At 40.8% G+C, this 20,815-nt stretch overlaps 2 protein-coding genes across 2 annotated transcripts; both read right to left on the bottom strand.

Annotated features, from left to right (window-relative positions):
- Positions 1-8,007: 8,007 nt before the first annotated feature.
- Positions 8,008-9,452, bottom strand: LOC124508759 (ribonuclease K6-like). Its single transcript, XM_047075389.1, has 2 exons — positions 9,200-9,452; positions 8,008-8,814 (listed from the first exon to the last, which is right to left on the bottom strand). Exon 2 carries the CDS (start codon positions 8,805-8,807, stop codon positions 8,343-8,345), a length of 465 nt encoding a protein of 154 aa, XP_046931345.1. The 5' UTR covers positions 8,808-8,814; positions 9,200-9,452; the 3' UTR covers positions 8,008-8,342.
- A 10,685-nt stretch (positions 9,453-20,137) lies between these two features.
- On the bottom strand, positions 20,138-20,575 carry EDDM3B (epididymal protein 3B). The gene has a single exon (XM_047074591.1). It carries the CDS (start codon positions 20,573-20,575, stop codon positions 20,138-20,140), a length of 438 nt encoding a protein of 145 aa, XP_046930547.1.
- Between the last annotated feature and the right edge of the window lie 240 nt (positions 20,576-20,815).

The raw sequence follows: 20,815 nt of genomic DNA, 5'->3' as shown, positions 1-20,815 counted from the left end.
TGGGTTTTCTATTCTATTCCATTGATCTATGTGTCTATTTTTACAGCAGTAACATACTGTCCTGATGACTACAGGTTTGTAATACATCTTGAAGTCCAGAATTGTGATGCCTCCAGGTTTGCTTTTCTTTTTCAGGATTGCTTTGGTTATTTGGGGTCCTTTGTGGCTCCATACAAATTGTAGGATTGTTTGTTCTACCTCTGTAAAAAATGCTGGTGTTCATTTGCAATTATGTGGATGGAACTAAAGGGTATTATGCTAAGTGAAATTAGTCAGAGAAACACAAATATCAAATGACTTCACTCATATGAGAACTTTAAGACACAAAACAGATGAACATAAGGGAAGAGATGTAAAAATAATGTAAAAACAGGGAAGGGGACAAAAACATAAGAGACTCTTAAATATGGAGAACAAACAGAGGGTTACTGGGGGGGTTGTGGGAGGGGGGATGGGCTAAATGGGTAAGTGGCATTAATCTACTCCTGAAATTACTGTTGCACTATATGCTAACTAACTTGGATGTATATTAAAAAAATAAATTAAAAAATGTTGGTGTTATTTTGATAGGGATTGCATTAAATGTGTAGATTGCTTTGGGTAGTATAGAGATTTTAACAATGTTTGTTCTTCCAATCCATGAGCATGGAATGCGTTTCCATTTCTTTGTGTCCTCTTCAATTTCTTTCATAAAGGTTTTATAGTTTTCAGAGTACACGGATCTTTTACTTGTTTGGTTAAATTTATCCCTAAGTATTTTATTGTTTTTGATGCAATTGTAAATGGGATCAATTACTTGATTTCTGCTGCTTCATCATTGGTGTATAGAAAGGCAACAGATTTCTGTATGTTTATTTTATATCCTGTGACTTTGAGTAATTTGTGTACTAGTTCTAGCAATTTTTTGGTGGAGTCTTTTAGGTTTTCTACATAGAGTATCATGTCATCTGCAAATAGTGAAGGTTTGACTTCTTCCTTGATGATTTGATCATCATCAAATGATCATCAAATCAAGGCATCATCCTTCCTTGATGCCTTTTATTTCTTTTTGTTGTCTGATTGCTGAGGCTAGGACTTTCAGTACAATGTTAAATAACAATGAGACTGGATTTCCCTGTCTTGTTCCTGACTGTAGAGAAAAAGCTCTCAGTTTTTCCTCATTGAGGACGATATTAGCTGTAGGTCTTTTGTATATGGACTTTATGATATTGAGGTATGTTGCCTCTATCCCTACTTTTTTGAGGATTTTTATCAAGAATGGATGCTGTATTTTGTCAAATGCTATTTCTGCATCTATTGAGAGTGTCATATGGTTCTTATCCTTTCTTTCATTAATGTGGTGTATCATATTGGTTGATTTGCAAATATGGAGCCACCCTTTCAGCCCAGGAATAAATCCCACTTGATTGTGGTGACTAATTTTTTAATATACTGTTGGATTTGATTTGCTCATATCTTGTTGCCAATTTTTGCATCCATGTTAATCAGGGATGTTGGCCTATAATTCTGCTTTGTCTGGCTTTGGAATCAAGATAATGCTGGCTTTGTAGAATGAGTTTTGAAGTTTTCTTTCCATTTCTATTTTTTAGAAAAGTTTGAGAAGAATAGATATTAACTATTTTTAAAAATTTATTTATTTATTTAAAGAGAGTATGAGTGGGGGAGGGGCAGAGAGAGAACCCCCAAGCAGACTCTGTGCTGTCAGCACAGCCAAGTGTGGGGCTTGATCCCATGAACTGTGAGATCATGACCTGAGCCAAAATCAAGAGTCAGATGCTTAATTGACTGAGCCACCCAGATGCCTCTATTTCTTCTTTAAATGTCTGGTAGAATTCTCCTGGGAAGCCATCTGGCCCTGGACTTTTGTTTGTTGGGAGATTTTTGATTGCTGATTCAGTTTGTTTCCTGGTTATGTGTCTCTTCAATTTTTTGTTTCTTCCTGTTTCAGTTTTGGTAATTTTTATGTTTCTTGGAAGTTATCCCTTTTTTCCAGATTGCCAAGTTTGTTGGCATATAATTTTTCATAATATTCTCTTATAATTCTTACTTTTTCTGTTGTGTTGGTTGTCATCTGTCTTCTTTCATTTGTGATTTTATTTATTTGGGTCCTTTTTCTTTTCTTTTTGCTAAGTATGGCTAGAGGTTTATCAATTTTATTAATTCTTTCAAAGAACCGGTTCTTAGTTTCATTGATCTGTTCTTCTGTTTTTGTTGTTGTTGTTGTTCCTGTTGTTTCTATATCATTTATATCTACTCTATTTTTTATTATTTCCCTTCTTCTGCTGGCTTTAGGCTTCATTTGCTTATCCTTTTCTATCTCCTTTAGGTGTAAGGTTAGGCTGTGTATTGAGACTTGTCTTGCTTCTTGATACAGGCCTGTATTGCTATATACTTCCCTCTTAGGACCACCTTTGGGGCATCCCAAAGGTTTTGGACTGTCCTGTTTTCATTTTCATTTGCCTTCCATTTATTTATTTATTTCTTCTTTAATTTTCTGGTTAACCTATTCATTCTTCAGAAGGAAGTTCTTTAACTTCCATGTATTTGTGGTCTTTCCAAATTTTTTCTTGTGGTTGACTTCAAATTTCATAGTATTGTGGTCTGAAAATATGCATGGCATGATCTCAATCTTTTTGTACTTGTTGAGGCCTGATTTGTGACCCAGTATGTGGTCTATGCTGGAGAATGTTCCACGTGCACTTGAAAAGAATATGTATTCTGCTTCTTTAGGATGAAATGTTTTGAATGGATCTGCTGAGTCCGTGTGGTCCAGTGTGTCATTCAAAGCCATTGTTTCCTTCTTGATTTTCTGCTTAGATGACTTGTCGGTTGCTCTAAGTGGGGGTGTTGAAGTCCCCTACTATTATTGTATTATTATCAATGAGTTTCTGTATGTTTGTGAATAATTGATTTATATATTTGGGTGTTCAAGTTAGGGGCATAAATATTTACAGTTGTTAGATCTTCTTGATGGATATATCCCTTAATTATGATGTAGTGCCCTTCTTCATCTCTTATTACAGACCTCAGTTTAAAATCTAGTTCATCTGGGGGCACCTGGGCAGCTCAGTCAGTTAAGTGTCCAACTCCTGGGCCTCTGTCCTCCTTCCCCAGAGGAGAACCACTGAGTTGACTAGGCAGAGATGGTGTGTGATGGGGTTTTGGAATGGTGGTGGGGTCTAGAGCCCACAACCAAGAAAGGATTCTTGAGAGATCTTTGGTGCAAAACGGTGATTTTATTAAAGCACAGGGACAAGACCCGTGGGCAGGAAGAGCCACCCCAGGACCATGAGGAGAGACTGATTATATACTTAGTAGTTGGGGGAGGTAAAGTCAAAGGGAAGTTTCCAAAGTGATTTTCATATGCTAAAGAAGACTCACAGGATATTGGAGGCTTAGCTGCTGTCAGGCTAAAGTTGTTTTTCTCTCTAGCAAAGCTTTAACATTAAGACAGTAGGGAGTTCCGGGAGAAATTTTCTACTCTGCTTGCTTCCAGTATCTGTCAATGGGCTGCAGGTCATAAGGAAATATGATTTTATCTGCATTTCCTTCTGCCATTATTTCCCACATCAGGGTGGACTTCTAAAACTTCAAACTTTGAGATCTGCTGCTTATAAAAACTTGCAATAGTCAGCCCTTCTCCTTTTCTCAGTCAATGGTTTTGGGGAAGAGTTTTTCTTATGCAATTCCCTATGTGCTACTTTCACTCTTTCTCTCTTGCTTCCTTCTCCATGATCAGGGGTCCCTCCCCTCTGCAGCAGCCTTGATTATTTTCTCCCCCAAATCAACTCTTTGCAGCTCCTAACTACCACTATGTGGCCATTTTTCTCCCTCTGAATGTGCAGTTTGTTCTCTCAGTCCTCAGATTGATTTCTTGGGTGTTCAGAATGAGTTGATCTTTATCTGGCTATGTTGAAGGGACAAGACAAGCATAGGGTCCCCCACTACTGTGCCATCTTAACTCCTACTTCCTAAATTTTTTTCTAAGTTTTACTACTTTTTGGACCATTGTATAATGCTCTCAGGTCATTTTAGCTGATTTAGGGATATACCTAAATGAGTATCTGATTTAGTCAATTATCTTGACTCTCCCAGAATACATTATTGAATGCAGAAAATAGCACAAATCTGAGAGACTCCACCATCTAGTCCATTTGTTTAGAACTAACACCTTTCATCATAAGAGATTTTCCCCAAGTTATCCTCATTCTTACTCCCTCCTACAATTTCTTCAATCTATGAGTTCCCTTTAATGTATAAATAACTATAGTTGAGTAACAGTGAGTAACTGAGTGGTTTGAGTAAAGGAAATTCAGTCTTTTCTTTCTCCAAGAATCTGTGGAATTGTCCAGGTAATGTTTATGATGAGGGAGTATGAGGCAAGCTGAGGACAAAGCACAAGCTAGCACCTCTCCTCCCCACCAGTGGGATATGTATGATATTCCTCAGCCACTCCTGGCTTCCCAAGAGCAAAAGGAAAGGAAAGGAAACAAGTGGTTGACTGATAGAGATCACAGTCATGCAGGACATATCTCTATCAGTTTACAATCAATAGCCTAATCTATCAGTTTACAATCAATAGCCTAATCTCCCGAAAACTATGGATTCACTTTCCTGGAGGCCCTATTATCACCCTCCCCTCCATAGTGATGTGGGGAATAAAGGCAAGAAGGAAATGGCAGGTAGAATTAAATGTCCTTATAACCTGAGCTCATTGACAAATACTTGAGGCAAATACAGAGTATAATATTTTTCCACGAACCCCCTACCATCCTAATGATAATGCCTTACTAGAGGAAAAAACAACCTGAACTTGACAATAGCAAGGACTCAGGTATCCCTGGAGTCCTCTTTAGCATATCAGAGTCCTTCTGGAGGCCTGCCTTTTGCCATTACCTCCCCCAACTCTGTAGTATATAACCAGGCACTCTTCACAACCCCAGTGCAGCTCTTTCTGCCCCTGGGTCCTGTCCTTGTGCTTTAATAAAATCAACTTTTTGCACCAAAGACATCTTTAAGAATTATTTCTTGGCTGTCAAGAAATACAGTATTTCTTGGCTGTCAGCTCCGAACCCCCACCACCATTCCCAAACCCCATCATTTATATTGTACATAAGTCCATTCTGATTCCCGATTAGGTCAGCGCAGGCCATCTGAAGATCCCGTTCCCTGAGGATGATGCTACTTTCTTACACTGGTTTACATCAAGCACGAACACAGGTCCTTCTGTCCACTCCCCACAGACTTTACTTGAAGACTGAAACTATACAATGTAAGTACAACACTGCTTAAAGATGAATACTATTGAAAGCTGCTCTACACTGGGTGTTGTATGGAAACAAATTTGACAATAAATTTCATATATTGGGGAAAAAAAAAAGAAAGCTGCTCTAAATTGGAGGACTGAAATCCTCTCAGAATTTCCCCTATGGGTACCCACCTTTTCAGACGCCAAGTTGTCCTGCCTTCATTTCTCTTCCCACTGAGAAGGGCCTTAAATATTTAGCACCCTTGGAATCCATGCTCCTGAAACCTGAAACTTCATATTTCAGTCTTTGTTTCAAAGATATGATATAAATATGTGGCATAAAGGAAAGTGAGCCCAATTAGCACACCTGTTAAAGGAATAGCTTGGTTTGGAAAGAACCATTCTGCAGTACTGGTAATTGACAGACTTGAAACTATTTCAATATGTGGCCTTTCTAATATGCATTGTGTTTGGCTGCTACTCAAAGTCAGATCAGTCTACAAAAGACTTTGACTTACACTGGCCTGCTAGCCCAATGAGTCTAGTAGTTGACAAGAAAACTGAAGGGTATGATGTGTAGCAGAATATGCCACCCCAAAATGTGACTCTTTGGCATAAGAATTATTTTAAGCTGCTCATTTTGAGACACAGGAGAAATTCTGAAAGCAGAGTAGAGGTTACCCTTTCATAGAGCAAATTTACATGAGAAAGGGGACCTGTACATGGAAGTGAGCTATAATAGAGATTGCTTTTTCATCTGAGTGGCTCATCTTCATGGCAGGGCAAATTTTGTTTACCAAACATTTCCTCTTCTTACCTTGCTATGAATTGCCTTCCCCCCCCCCCCCGCCTTAAAATCCTTGACCCCTATCCTTTCCTTAGCCCAGGATGGTACATAAGCCTCAGCTGGCTGGCTGCTTTTGAATATCTCATATTTTTGTGGGGCTCCCATATGTATGTACATAATTTAAATGGTTTTTGTCTCATTAATCTGCCTTTTTATTATGGGATAGGGAGGGTCTCAGTCAAGAATCTAGGAGGATAGAGGGAAAATTATTCTTCCTCCCCTACATCTAAGACCTAAATTCTTTTTTTTTTATATGAAATTTATTGTCAAATTGGTTTCCATACAACACCCAGTGCTCATCCCAAAAGGTGCCCTCCTCAATACCCATCACCCACCCTCTCCTCCCTCCTACCCCTCATCAACCCTCAGTTTGTTCTCAGTTTTTAACAGTCTCTTATGCTTTGGCTCTCTCCCAAGCTAACCTCTTTTTTTTTTTTTTCTTTTTTTTTTTTCCTTCCCCTCCCCCATGGGTTCCTGTTAAGTTTCTCAGGATCCACATAAGAGTGAAACCATATGGTATCTGTCTTTCTCTGTATGGCTTATTTCACTTAGCATCACACTCTCCAGTTCCATCCACGTTGCTACAAAGGGCCATATTTCATTTTTTCTCATTGCCATGTAGTATTCCATTGTGTATATAAACCACAATTTCTTTATCCATTCATCAGTTGATGGACATTTAGGCTCTTTCCATAATTTGGCTATTGTTGAGAGTGCTGCTATGAACATTGGGGTACAAGTGCCCCTATGCATCAGTACTCCTGTATCCCTTGGATAAATTCCTAGCAGTGCTATTGCTGGGTCATAGGGTAGGTCTATTTTTAATTTTCTGAGGAACCTCCACACTGCTTTCCAGAGCGGCTGCACCGATTTGCATTCCCACCAACAATGCAAGAGGGTTCCCGTTTCTCCACATCCTCTCCAGCATCTATAGTCTCCTGATTTGTTCATTTTGGCCACTCTGACTGGCGTGAGGTGATACCTGAGTGTGGTTTTGATTTGTATTTCCCTGATAAGGAGCGACGCTGAACATCTTTTCATGTGCCTGTTGGCCATCCGGATGTAAGACCTAAATTCTTACTCCAGCCTAATTCTTAGCCCTAGTCCTTCAATTTCTAAATCCACTACCTGTTCCAAAATGCCATTATTTCTGTGATATTTCAGGATTTACATAAGGCTTTTTTTTTTAGTTTCCCACTGCTTTTTTTTTCTTGAATTTATGTTTTCTCTTCATTGATTCCAAAAGATTGGGAGAATTGGGGGCACCTGGGTAGCTCAGTCGGTTGAGTGTCTTGATTTCAGCTCAGGTCATGATCTCATGGTTCATGAGATTGAGCCCTCATAGGGCTCTGCGCTAATGACACAGAGCCTGTTTGGGATTGTCTCTCTTCCCCTCTCTCAGCCCCTCCCCTGCTAGTACTCTTTCTCTCAAAATAAATAAATAATCATTTAAAAAATAGTTTTTTTAAAAAATGATAATGGGAGAATTGACTCTAAGCCTATAGTGGATTATTATCCTTACTACTACCTATATTTAAAACATTATCTGATGAAATATAGAAACCAATAGTAAAGATCTACGATGCGTCAGTTGTCAGTGTTAGAATCTGTGTGTGAAAGTGCTGTCAAAACAGTCTATGAGGCATCCATGCCACCTACAGATAAACATAGACAATGGTTTTAAGGGAAATATGTAAAATCTATGAACAGAGTTTGAAGGGATAGAGAACTTTCTTGCTCCAAAGTCCCAAAGACACAGTGGTGAGAGAAGTGGCAGAGGCCCAAGTTTGCTTAATAACCTCTAAGGTTGCCTAAGACCCAAATAGTTCTGAGAATGCTGGCAAATGCAAGTCTAGATGGCTCCAGAGTAGCAATGATGTACAGGGGCCCCAAACACACATACTCATAGTCGTTACAATGCAAAAGAAAGTGGTTTTATTGCTGTGAACACAGTGCACCAAAGCCTGGCAGAAGTTCCAAGATTAAAAATATGGAAGCCTGTGTCTTTCTTTGCCCTCTTGCCTATTGCCTTCCTTCAAAACACACAGAGCTCCCAAAGCAGAAAAGAATCCCATGTCTCTTTGTCCCCAGCGCTGGTCTTGCATCCTTGGCATGTGAATCCACCCCCCCCCCCCAGTACCCTCCTTCTTTCTTCTATGGGAACCATGGAAATCAACAAAGGAAAAGAAATAGCAGAGGATATCATAAGAAAACCTGTGCTGAATGACAGGGAAAGTGATGGAAACTTCAAATAACCTTATCTAAGTGTACAGGAACCCACCGATAGGGAGGGTCGCCCTGCTGAGGGGGATCACAGGCAATAATGAAGAATTTGTACAGGGGAGTATCTTTGTACTTGCAGTTGGGATACTTCCCTGAAGTGAGTGTGCAGTCAGTCATATTAACACGCTGTGGACTCTGGTGGCAGTTATTCATCCCATTTTTGCAGGTCACGTTGGACAAAAGACAGGTATCAGACACGTTCTTGAAGGAGTCATGCAGAAAGGTGTTGTGAACCTTACAGTTCCGAGTATAATTATTGACACCATTCATTTCCGTGTTGCAGCTGACAGGGCTTGACCTTACATGCTGAATTTCAAACCACTGGGCCCTGGTGAGGAATTGACGCCAAGCACAAAGTGGACGCACTGGCCCCCATAAAGCCAGCAGCAGCAGGAGGAGAGGAAAGCGTCCCAGAAGATCCAGTCTCATCTTTTCTCTGTAAGAAGAGAGAAAAAAATGAGGTAGTGATAGTAGTAGAAGCAATAAGAGCAAAATTATTATTCACAACCATTTAGATTTTTATTGTGCCTTTTAAGATGGTCATTGGTCTTTCCTTTTTCTTTTTTTTTTTAGCTATCTTCTTCCTCACTTGAGTCTCACAATCCTATGAAGAGACTGAAGCCCAGTGAGGAGGAATATAAGGTAAGATGTCTTTTCCTCTGATTGGCAGATCATTTTCTTCTCTTTTTCCTATACTTATGCTTACAGAACATTGTTTCTTCCCTCCACCCTCCTGGAATATTTGTCCTCCATCTATTTGATGCAGACCTTCCAGCCATCTTCACTGCTCTACTCCCCAGCTCCCAGGCTTCTCTCCTTACCAGGTCTCCGTGTCGGGGCTCCCGCTGAGAACAGAAGCAGTGGTTAGTCCCAGACTCAGAGGCTTTTGTCTGCTGTTCCCCTCCCAGGTATGCCAGAGCCTCCTGTCCACCTGGGTGCAGCAGGGGACTGATGGGTTCTGGGCCCTAGGAAAGAGAAACCTAGGACTTGAAAGGTGAACTTCTTACGCACAGTGTGGATGAAACCCAGACTCTCAAACTCACTGTTTAAAATCAGTATCACTGCAGACACAGGAGGAGTAAGCCTTATTTAAACAAACAACGTGACTCAAAGAAGTTTTGAGGAACTGATGACTTCCTGATATGGGTTGAGTGTTTCCTTCCTGATCTGAAGCTTCAGCGTTTTGAAGCTCTATGATTTCAGTTCTTTAGGACAAAGCACACCATGTAAATTTGATATAATAATTGTCATGTACTTGATAATGTTGTGAATTCCAACAACAGACATGAATGAATTATTTATTTATGTGTATGTTTATTGGGGGCTAGATAATGGCTACTTAGATTCAGGAGCTCATGATTTAATGAAAGAGACAGCCGGATAAATAGAACACTACATTGTATATTAATAAATATAAATAGCACTTGCAGCTGTGGTGGAGGAAACAACAGGGAACTGTGAGGAGTGAGCAGAGAGAAGGTCACAACACCTGAACTGAGTTTTGAGGATTAATTAGAAGTTAGGTGAAGAGGTGGGGTAAGGGCACCCCAAAGAGGGAACTGTGTGTGAAGATAAGGCAGGACTATTGGTTTTTGGACCTGTTTTGAAAGCATGAGCAAAACTACAGTTGAATTAATTGCATTATTAACTCAGTTCCACGTTGTTTTGTTCTGTACTTACGTTTAACGTACCTCTTAACCCCATGCACCATCAGTCAGTTTTTCACCCCTACTCCCTGTTTACCCACCACTTGTAGAAACCTGATAGAGACCGGACAGTAACATCTATCTTGATGTGTCTGATCCCAGGTCCCAAATAGCGACTCATTTTCCAGAAGAATGCTTACCTCCAGATTGTTTCAAGGCCTCCCTCCTAACAAGGGGGTTTCTTGAAACCTCATACCTTCCCCTCTCTCATGTATATAAGCTGTAGCTAAGCTCATCAGGGCAAAGCAGCTTTGGGAATGATCCTCTGACTTCTCCCTGGGCTGCCTTTCCTACAATAAAGCTTTCTTTGTTTTAAATCCAGTGTCTCAGAATTTGGCTTACTGTGCATCAGATGCACGGACAAGTTTGAGTTTGGTAACAAAAAGACCCATACACACGAAGGAAAAGGGCAAATTGAGGGTATTTGCCTCTTGAATCTGTTATTACTATTCCACTGGTGCTGCAATACCTTTATTCACAATCTTGTTGTCTCATGGAGGGCTCACATAAAAGCCTCCTGCATGGACTCCCAGCCTCAAGCTTCTTTTCCTTCCAATCTGTTGTACATATCACTTCCAAGTTAGTATTTCTGGAGCATAAATGTAATAGTGGGACACTTTTGCTTTTAATGGCCTCAGTTACCTACAGGATAAAAATGATGTCTATTTATAGCAAAATTGTAGCATACAAGGTTAATATACAAAAATCAATTGCTTTCTTATATACCAACAATGAACTATTGGAATTTGAAAAAAAATTTTTTTTACATTAGCATCAAAGAAAAATGAAATGTTTAGATATAAATCTAATAAAAATGTACAAGATCAATGAGGAAAACTATAAAACTCTGATGAAAGAAATTAAAGAAAGTCTAAATAAATGAGGAGATAGTCCTTGTTCATGCTGAAGGAAACCAGACCTCCACCTCAAAATCTGGCTCTTAGACATAAAAATTATTTTTGCAGTAAAGGCAATTAGAATCAGTAAATGCAGAAAAGCGCTCTCTCTCTCTCTCTCTCTCTCTTTTGCATAAAGGCAGGAAATAAATTCTTTTACTGGAGACAAAGACATACCAGCCAGAGGTGGTACAGAGGAACCTGCAAACAAACCTTGTTAAGCTAGCCCTTGTCTTTCTAGTTACTTCCTCACCATTTACTATCCACAAACCAAACCCCTTTATCTTGTCAATTCTTCACAGATGTTTTGTTTGTTTGTCTAAAAGGTATGAAGTTTCTTGCTCTGGTCATTTCTTCAGCTCTTCATTCCCTTGTGATGGTTCCCATGTACATGTAAAAAATTCAATAAAATTCATATGCTTTTCTCCTACTAAATCTCTCTTTGTTGGTTTAATTTTCTTTTTTTTTTTTAAATTTTTTTTCAACATTTATTTATTTTTTGGGACAGAGAGGCAGAGCATGAACGGGGGAGGGGCAGAGAGAGAGGGAGACACAGAATCGGAAACAGGCTCCAGGCTCTGAGCCATCAGCCCAGAGCCCGACGCGGGGCTCGAACTCCCGGACCGCGAGATTGTGACCTGGCTGAAGTCGGACGCTTAACCAACTGCGCCACCCAGGCGCCCCATGTTGGTTTAATTTTCAAACCCAGCCAGAGACCCTTAGGGAGCCAAGGAAAACTTTTTCCTCTCCTACAATGACATTATGCATGGTCGAAACCCATAGAACTATATAATGCAAAAAATTGATCCTAATTAAATTGTGGACTTCAGTTAATAATAATAATCAATATGGGTTCATCAATTACAGCAAAAGGAGCACACTAACACAAGATGTTAATAGCAGGAAAACTGTGGACTGTGTGGTTAGGAGAGAGAGGAAGGGAGAAGCATAAGAGAATTTTCTTTAATTTCTGCCCAATTTTTCTGCAAACCTAAAATTGCTCTGAACAAATAAGTCTATTAATTGAAAAAGAAAAGAAAAAAGATGTCTATTTGCCTAGCACTCATATATCCAATTGTACAGCCACATGTGTCAGGACAGTACCCCTTTTCTCTGCACTTCCACAACTTGACAGTACCCAAGCTCACCAGCAGAGGGAAACTGTATCTGATTACCATGTCCCTAGGCAGGGCTTCCCAACCCTGGCCTCACATCAGAATTGCCTAAAGAGGGGTGCCTTGGGTGGCTCCGTTGGTTAAGTGTCTGACTTCAACTTAGCTCATGATCTCACAGTTGGTGGGTTCAAGCCCCATGTTGAGCTCTGTGCTGACAGCATGGAGCCTGCTTTGGATTCTGCATCTCCCTCTCTCTCTGCCCCTGCTCAAGCTCATGCTCTATCTCAAAAATAAACATAAAAGAAAAAGAATGGTCCAAGAAATTTTTTTTTAAATGCCAAGATCCCAGGCCTTCTGAAACAGAATCTTTGGGAATGAGGTCTTTTGCACACCTATGTTTGGTTAACTCCACAGTGAATCTGATACCAATTTCTAGTTGAGAATCATTTTACTTGGCTGACATGGATTTTCACCCATTGCCCAAGTTCTCAAGACTGGGCTTTGCCTGACTCCTGAAATAAAGTTTTCACTTTGTCTTAATTCAGGCAGGTGAATTACTGCCTAGCTACCACAGATAAAGTGCAAGACAGATTGGGGAGGACATGAATGGGAGAGTCTACTTCTCCTATCTATCTTTCTGAAATTATCCCAAATCTTAGAAGTGCAGGAGAGGAAAAATATTTTTTCCTTTTACTCTTTGAAGTTCTCAGCTGGGCTCCCTATAACAACAACAGATTAACAACAGAAAAACATGCACATTTATTTAACATAAGTTTAATGTGAAATGGGAGCCTTGCTAAGGATGTGAAGACCCAAAGAAGTGGTTAAACCTGAGTGTTTTCATGCTAGGTTTGATGACAAGTGGAAAGTTGTGGAAAGATGTGATAGAACAAAGGGTATGAGCTAAGTGTAGTCAACTGGGGGAAACTCAGCAAGAAGTTTGTTCAGATTCTTCTCCATGTCTCTCCATCTTTGGAGATAAGGATGCTCCTTTCCTCTGGGTATAGGGAGAGCACCTCTCGCGTGAGAGTTTTATGGCCTGCTTCAGGGGAAGATCAGAAAGTCTTTTCCTCACCTGTCGTTTCTCAAATTTCTTTAGCTTAAAAGATTCTCTATGCCAAGATGCCATATCCTGGAGTAATGTATCCTGAACACTGTCAGAAGCTCCTTGTGTTGGGAACAGACCCTGGTGGTTGGCTTGGCCCTTGTTCCAGCCCTACAATCGCAAAGCAAGTTTAGGGCATCTGATGTGTCCATTGTGGGCACACCTCACACACCCCCATGTGTATTTAAACACACCTGTGTCTCCTCCACTCTCCTGCTCAGCTGGAAGGGGATAGGCCTGTTATTCAGCCTATTCCTTTCTCTAGACTTATATGCTTGCTGATGGCAAAAGTAAGAGTGCCAAATTCTTGTCACAGAGATAACAGATTAGTATCTTAAAAAAATGTTTTTAACATTTATTTATTTTTGAGAGACGGAACGTGAGCGGGGGAAGGGCATAAAGAGAGGGGGGGACACAGAATCTGAAGTAGGTTTCAGGCTCTAAGCTGTCAGCACAAAGCCCGATGCAGGGCTCAAACCCACGGACTGCATGATCATGACCCGAACCAAGTCGAACACTTAACCGACTGAGTCACTCAGGCACCCCAGAAGATTAGTATCTTTAACCAAACAACAATGATGATTATCAGCCATATTCAGACCGCTTAGAACACTCCCCCTTCCATGGTTACTGAGGTATTTCTGTGTCAGGCATCTGGCCAGTGAGTGGCCAGAACAGTGAGTCAGAAGCTGATGCTACGTGCTAAATTCCAAGTTTCTTTGTGAGGTTTGGTTTTATGGTTTCTGCAGAGCTGGCACTCAAAATTGTCCCCAACCTTTAGCCCATTGGTCAATTTGGGCATGTAATGCCTTTTTTTTTTTTTTTTTTGGCCATTTACTAGGTCATACTGTTTCTTATGATTTCTTTCTTCCTTTCCACACCAGTATTAAGGAACTCTATACATTTTCCTGCATAAGTTGTCAGTTTTCCATATCTCCTGAGGGGAAAATTGTCTGAGACTTGGAAATGGACAAAAGAGATTATTGTGTGTCCTCCCATTGGAGTGCCTGGAGTTCTTTAGCAGATCTACAGGGATGGACAGACACTACAGAAGTGTATACCTTTCCTTGACCTGCAGTATAGAAATGAAATTGTACAAAACTGAATATAATGCAGATATTTCCTGTTCATTGCAGTGCAACTGAATTTTGTCCAGCAGAAAATATACATTTCTACAAACCAAGATCACACTTGAACCATTTTGAACATGTTACTGATTTCCTTATTAATTAATGAGTCCAATAAAATGGGTTTATTTATGAAGTTATTCAATAACATGGATTTATTTTTAAAATTTTCATGATAGCTACTCTTTTTTACTTTTAGAAAACATTATATTTAAAATTTTTTTTTAATTTATTTTTTGAGAGAGAGACAGAGCAAGCAGAAGAGGGGAAGAGAGAGTGAGAGAGAGAGAATCCCAAGCAGGCTCCACACTGTCAGCACGGAGGCCGACATGGGGCTCGAGCTCAAGATCTGCAACATCATGACCTGAGCCGAAACCAAGAGTTGGATGCTTAACCGACTGAGCTACCCACCCAGGTACCTCGAAAACATTATATTTTAGCACTTCACACTTTCACTGGTGTTGTTTCTTTTGCTGACCTATTCTGACCTATTCTGCTTGATTACTCTTTCTGACCTATTCTGATCTATTCTGCTTGATTACTCACCTATCTTTCTAGGCTGTGCTCAGATACCCTCTCCTCTGATCTTTCCCTTCTCTAGGCACAGAACTATTGTCTCAGCCTTAATGTGTTCAGCTTTTACTAGTGCTTATTGCATTCTACTAAGATTATTAAATTACATTATAATTATACCAAAGTGCAATCAAAGGGTATATTCAGTGAGAAAACTTCACATGTGCTGTCTCACTCTTCTGTTCTTTACTGTAGTTCTTCAAGGCAAGGTGGCTTTTACTAACCACACATTTACACCAAACGCTTTCCTTCCTTCCTTGTAATTGGGTTAGAATTCCTCCGTTAAGCAAATTGATTTCTAACTTACACAGCTTTCCCATAATAAGACTACAGGGGGAAAGAATGTGTGCCTCCTGTACCTGGAATGGAAATTTAGGAATGTTAAGAGAACCGTAAGCTCAAGAGTCACTTATGCTGGGACAAGTCATCCAGGTGGGGCCTAATACCTAACCAAACTGCAATTTCAACCTCTCCCAGAAATGTAGTCTCAACTGGTCGGTTAGGAAATTTCTGGTCAGCACCAAGTCAATAATCGTTCAGATGGGCTCTTTTCGCACCCCAAAGGAAGGTGAGGTAATTGGCATGATAAGCCTCCACTGCTCTTCCCCCTAAAGGAAAGTGACCCTCCCTGAAACAATCCTTTGCTTTCTTTTGCTAAAATTTCCTTGCTCCACAGCCCTGACTAGAAAAGTCTTCCCTTTTGTACGGCTCTTTGGAGCTCCTTTCTGATGTGGTTTTGGGGTGGTGGGGGTCCAGAGCTGAAGGCCAAGAAAGAATTCTTAAGACATTTTTGGTGCAAAAAAGTGATTTTATTAAAGCATGAGGATAGGACCCACAGGCAGGAAGAGCTAACACTGGGGTTGTAAAGGATGACTGATTATATACCTTCATGTTGAGAGGGGGTGTGGGACAGCCTAAGTCTCTAAGGAATTTGGAAGCAAGGTTTCCAAGACCTTGAGGGGCTAGCTGCTGTTAGGAAAAGATCATTTACTACTGTCTAGTAAAATGTTAGTCATGAGACCCTTCAGGTGAATAGCAGTGGGCCATATGCTTGGAAGATGATTCCTAACGTATACCTTGGGGGGGGGGGTAGAGAAAAAGGAAGTTTCCAAAGGGATTTTTACAGGGTCCTGGAGATCAGGCTAATGTCAAGCTAAGGTTGCCTTTCGCCTCTAGCAAAGTATGTGCCCCAATTTTTTCCCTATATTTCTTTTGCCTTTGTTCTCCACATCAGGATGAGTCATTCAATAAGGTGCTATGACTTTGGGCTTACAGACTATTTTTAGCTAAAACAAAGGAAGAACAGTGTGGGGCTGGCAGGTTATGGAAAGATGACCAGGAAAAGTATAGTAAACAAAAGTAAAGTTTGTTATGCATAGTTAAGTTTGTGCCTTCTCCATTGATAAAAAATAATAATCTTTATGCCAAAGAGTCATCTTTTAGGGTGTTATATTCTGGTCTCCTATAAGAAAAAATCCTGTTAGCCTAGCTCGAATCTCATGACCATCATTTGGCCCAGTAGAGGAGATTGGGAACCTTGATGGATAACTCCACCAATACTGCATGATAAGGGAGCATGAGGCAAGCTGAGGGAAAAATACAAGCTGGCATATCCCACTCCCCAGGTGGAATATGTGTGATATTCCTCACATGCTCCTGGCTACCCAAGAACAAAGGAAAGAGGTTTAAGTGCTTGCCATGGTGATGTGGGAAAGTAAGGCAAAAGCGAAATTAAATTCCCTTACTGTAAGCAGCCCATTGACAAGCCTTTGAGACCAGCAGAGTGATCTCCCTACCGGAGCTCAGCTGCCTTGATGATGACACTTTGCTTTGGGCAACAGGAACCTTGGCTTAACATTTTCCAAACTTAGGGGAGCCTGGGTGGCTCAGTTGGTTAAGTGTCTGACTTTGGCTTAGGTCATGATCTCGTGGTTTGCAAGTTCAACACCTCAGCTGTGCTGACAGCCTGGACCCTGTTTCAGATTCTGTGTCTCCCTCTCTCTGTCCCTCCTGGGCTCATGCTTTGTCTCTCTCCGTTGCTCTCTCACTCTCAAAAATTACATAAACATTAAAAAATTAAATAAAACAAAACATTATCCCAACCTCCAGGATCCTGTAAGTCTACTTCCTTTATGTCAAGTGCCCCAGGATATATGCTGGCAATCATGCTCCAGGATTATAGCCCCTCTGATATCCATCTGAAGGGTCTCATGACTGAGGTTTTATTAAATGGTAATAAGTGGTGTTTCCCTAGCAACAGCTAGCCCCTCAAGGTCCTGGAAATCTTGCTTCCAAAATTCCTTACAGACTCTATCCCTGATCCCTTCCAACCTGAGAGTATATAATGAGTTACCCTTCACGACCCCTGTGCAGCTCTTCCTGCCCATGGGTCCTGTCCCCATGCTTTAATAAAATCATCTTTTTGCACCAAAGACATCTTCAAGAATTCTTTCTTGGCCATCGGCTCTGGACCCCACGAACCCCCCCCATCACCCCAAAACTTCACCACTGCACACAAAAAGGGGAAGAATAGGAAGGGGAACATGAACCCCAGTATTTATAGCAGCACTATCAACAATAGCCAATGTATGGAAAGAACCCAAATGCCCATAGATGGATGAATGGATAAAGAAGATGTGGTATATATACACAATGGAGTATTGCTTGGCAATCAAAAAGAATGAAATCTTGCCATTTGCAACTACGTGGATGGAACTGGAGGGTGTTATGCTAAGCAAAATTAGTCAGAGAAAGACAAATATCATATGACTTCACTCATATGAGGACTTTAAGAGACAAAACAGATGAACATAACGGAAGGGAAACAAAAATAATATAAAAACAGGGAGGGGGACAAAACAGAAGAGACTCATAAGTATGGAGAACAAACTGAGGGTTACTGGAGGGGTTGTGGGAGGGGGGGATGGGCTAAATGGGTAAAGGGCATCAAGGAATCTACTCCTGAAATTACTGTTTGCAGTATATGCTAAGTAACTTGGATGTAAATTAAAAAAAATAAATTAAAAGAGGGGGAGAAGAATAGGGGCACAGTTGATTGAGCATCTGACTCTTGGTTTTGGCTCAGGTCATGATACCAGGGTTGTGGGATGAAGCCCTGAGTTGAGTCCTGTGGAGACCTGTGCTGAGTGTGGAGCCTGCTTAGGACTCTCTCTCTCTCTCTCTCTCTCTCTCTCTCTCTCCCTCTCCCTCTCCCTCTCCCTCTCCCTCTTCCTCTCCCTCTCCCTCTCTCTCTCCCTCTTCCTCTCTCCACTGCTTGCACTCTCTCTCCCTCTAATAAAAGGATAGTTCCTGACAGGAAATGAATATGCAGCTATTCAAATGGGGTTAAAGAAGTGGATGTGGGAAAACCCAAGCAACAACATAAAGCTATTATACTAATTGGGCTTAAATCCATTTTCCTCCTATACTGTTTTGGACCATCATCTTTTTATTTTCTTTTTATTTTTTTTTATGTTTACTTATTTTTGAGAGAGAGACAGAGCATGAGTTGGGGAGGGGCAGAGAGAGAAGGAGACACAGAATCCAAAGCAGGCTCCAGGCTCCAAGCTGTCAGCACAGAGCCCAATGCGGGGCTTGAACTCACGAACTGTGAGATCATGACCTAAGCTGAAGTCAGACACTTAACCGACTAAGCTGCTCAGGTGCTCCTATCATCTTTTAACACTTTAACAAAAGGAACTTTCAAAGTTTTTTAAGTGGGGTATTTGTGAAAACTTACTGTGGGTGACCAGAAAAGACCATTCTGAAATATGACTATAGGAAACCAAAATATGCCACCACAAAATATTCCACTACATTTTTAAAAGTTTATTTATTTATTTTGAGAGAAAGAGAACACAAGCAGCTAGAGGTAGAGAGGGAGAGAGAGAATCCCAAGTTGACAGTGAGGAGCCCGATGTGGGGCTCGAACTCACCATCCTGACCTGAGTCGAAATCAAGAGTGGGACTCTTAACAGGATGAACCACCCAGGCACCCCTGCCATTACATTGTGAAGCAGCTTTTATCAACTGAGAAAAACAATCAGTATTCCTCCTCATATGTAGATTGATTATTGATACAGAACTACTGGTTTAACACTAATCTCTTGTGAGTTTGGTTTGTATAGGTCATCATCTCCCCACTGTCTGCTCATCCCCAGGTGCACTGAAAAATTGCAAACCTGTGGTGTTGCTCTTGGCACAGGATGACCAACCTAGATTCATTGGCTACTCATTGAGGCCAGACCTCTAGGACTAGGAGCACAGCCGCCTCACTGAAAATGTTCATACCTTGGTCTTTTCTCTGATTGTTTCAGGACTGGAGTCTTTCAACAATGCAAGAGGCTGAAGAACACAAGGTACTTTAGTGTTTAGTATTTCTCCTCCCCATACCTGCCTGAGGCAAAATTATATGAAGTGAAGACTTATCTTTCTCTGAATCTCTCTTCCCCATTTAGCAAACAGAATTCTCGTGGACTCTGCTTACTTGTGTCCTCAACAGTTCATTTTGCAATTCACTTCCTCTTTTCTCCAACAAAATTGAAGTCTTAAGACCCATTCTTGAAGGTTGCGTTTTAAAGTCCTGTATTGGACTCTATTTCTCTGCCTAGTGAAAATGGTTATTATCAGGTAAACTCATTTCTGTGATTATCTTCTACTTAATGTATTATTCCTCAAGAAACATAATGCCTTAACCTATCCAAAATGCATGCATTTCCTTAGAGATATGTTTGATGAATGAGTCCAGTAACACACACCTTAACCCTACACTCAGCACAAATCATATCCAAGCATAATCTGCATCACACACCCTGTAACACCTATACCAGTCACAGAACACATACTCTGCACATATAGCATGTATAAATTTCGTACACATTGGAATGATATAATTTATTTAAGGAAGGGAAGATCATTTAGCTCGGGGAGGTGTAAGGAGAGTCATTATCAGGAAAATCCCTGGTTCAGTAAAAAAGAAAAGCCATAAGAGGTAAATCTTAAAAAAAAAAAATGTAAGAGCAAATCAGGTAAATGAGGGCAGAAAGGTATTCAGGGTAGAGAAACAACACAGGCAGTTTTAATATCAAGAAACCTTGTGGTACATAACTCCAGTCGTGAGAAAACATTGGCACATACATGCAAAGGAAGGAGTAGCCAGCGCTGTTGATGTAGGCATCAGGCTACCACTTGGGAAGTAATGGGCACTCTACTAAAACCTGGGGGTGTGGGTAGACTTTCTAATTTTTGATGTCTAACAATTGGATGTCCTCTATGCTGTCCACATACCCATCCATGCCACAGTGGAATTCAATGTAGCTGTAGCTGCTATGTTCTCTGTAGCCCTTTTTGTTACTCTCCTGGTAGCACTGGAGGATTTTGAAGGGATGCTGGGCCCATATATATACATTTCTGTAACGATCTCTCCACTTCCTGAGGCATATATGCTCGATTTTGTGCCACAAGGTATAGATGAAGGTGTGATAGTTCCTGTCTTTTGGAGCTCCTCTTTCCCTCATGAGATCATCGCATTTGTAGTCGCTGAATTTCCAGCTTGTGCTCAGGTAGTGCTGCTTCATGAATTCCCTCCAGGAAAGGTTCTGGCTGTGTATAAGCAGCCCACATAGGGGAAACAGCAGGGCCAAGATAGGGCCAAGGACCTTTAGAGAGGATGCCATCTCAGTCACCAGGGCCACCTGTGAGTCCACAGCAGGGAGAGAGGAAAGCATTATTTCAGCTGCCCTAAGAGCTGACCTCCAACTTAAAATTCCTTCCCTGCCAGTGTAGGCACTTGGGCCCAATTTTATCATTTTGTTCCCAGGCTTGAAGGTGATGAATCTCGTTAGATAATAAAGTTTATGAGAACTGAAATTATGCTAGAGCCTGAGTGAGACAAACACAAAATTGTAAAAAATAGG

The sequence above is a fragment of the Lynx rufus genome, unplaced genomic scaffold (genome assembly GCF_022079265.1).
Source record: "Lynx rufus isolate CCGP_SWC_20201006 ecotype Redwood Valley unplaced genomic scaffold, mLynRuf1.p SCAF_13, whole genome shotgun sequence".
In the NCBI taxonomy this organism is placed as follows: Eukaryota; Metazoa; Chordata; class Mammalia; order Carnivora; family Felidae; genus Lynx; species Lynx rufus.
Note: the sequence above shows the minus strand (reverse complement) of the source record. Positions and strands in the feature narration are given on the sequence as shown.

Excerpts from the sequence above, each read along its gene's own strand:
- LOC124508759 (XM_047075389.1), bottom strand. The coding sequence starts at position 8,807 with ATGAGACTGGATCTTCTGGGACGCTTTCCTCTCCTCCTGCTGCTGCTG.
- EDDM3B (XM_047074591.1), bottom strand. The coding sequence starts at position 20,575 with ATGGCATCCTCTCTAAAGGTCCTTGGCCCTATCTTGGCCCTGCTGTTT.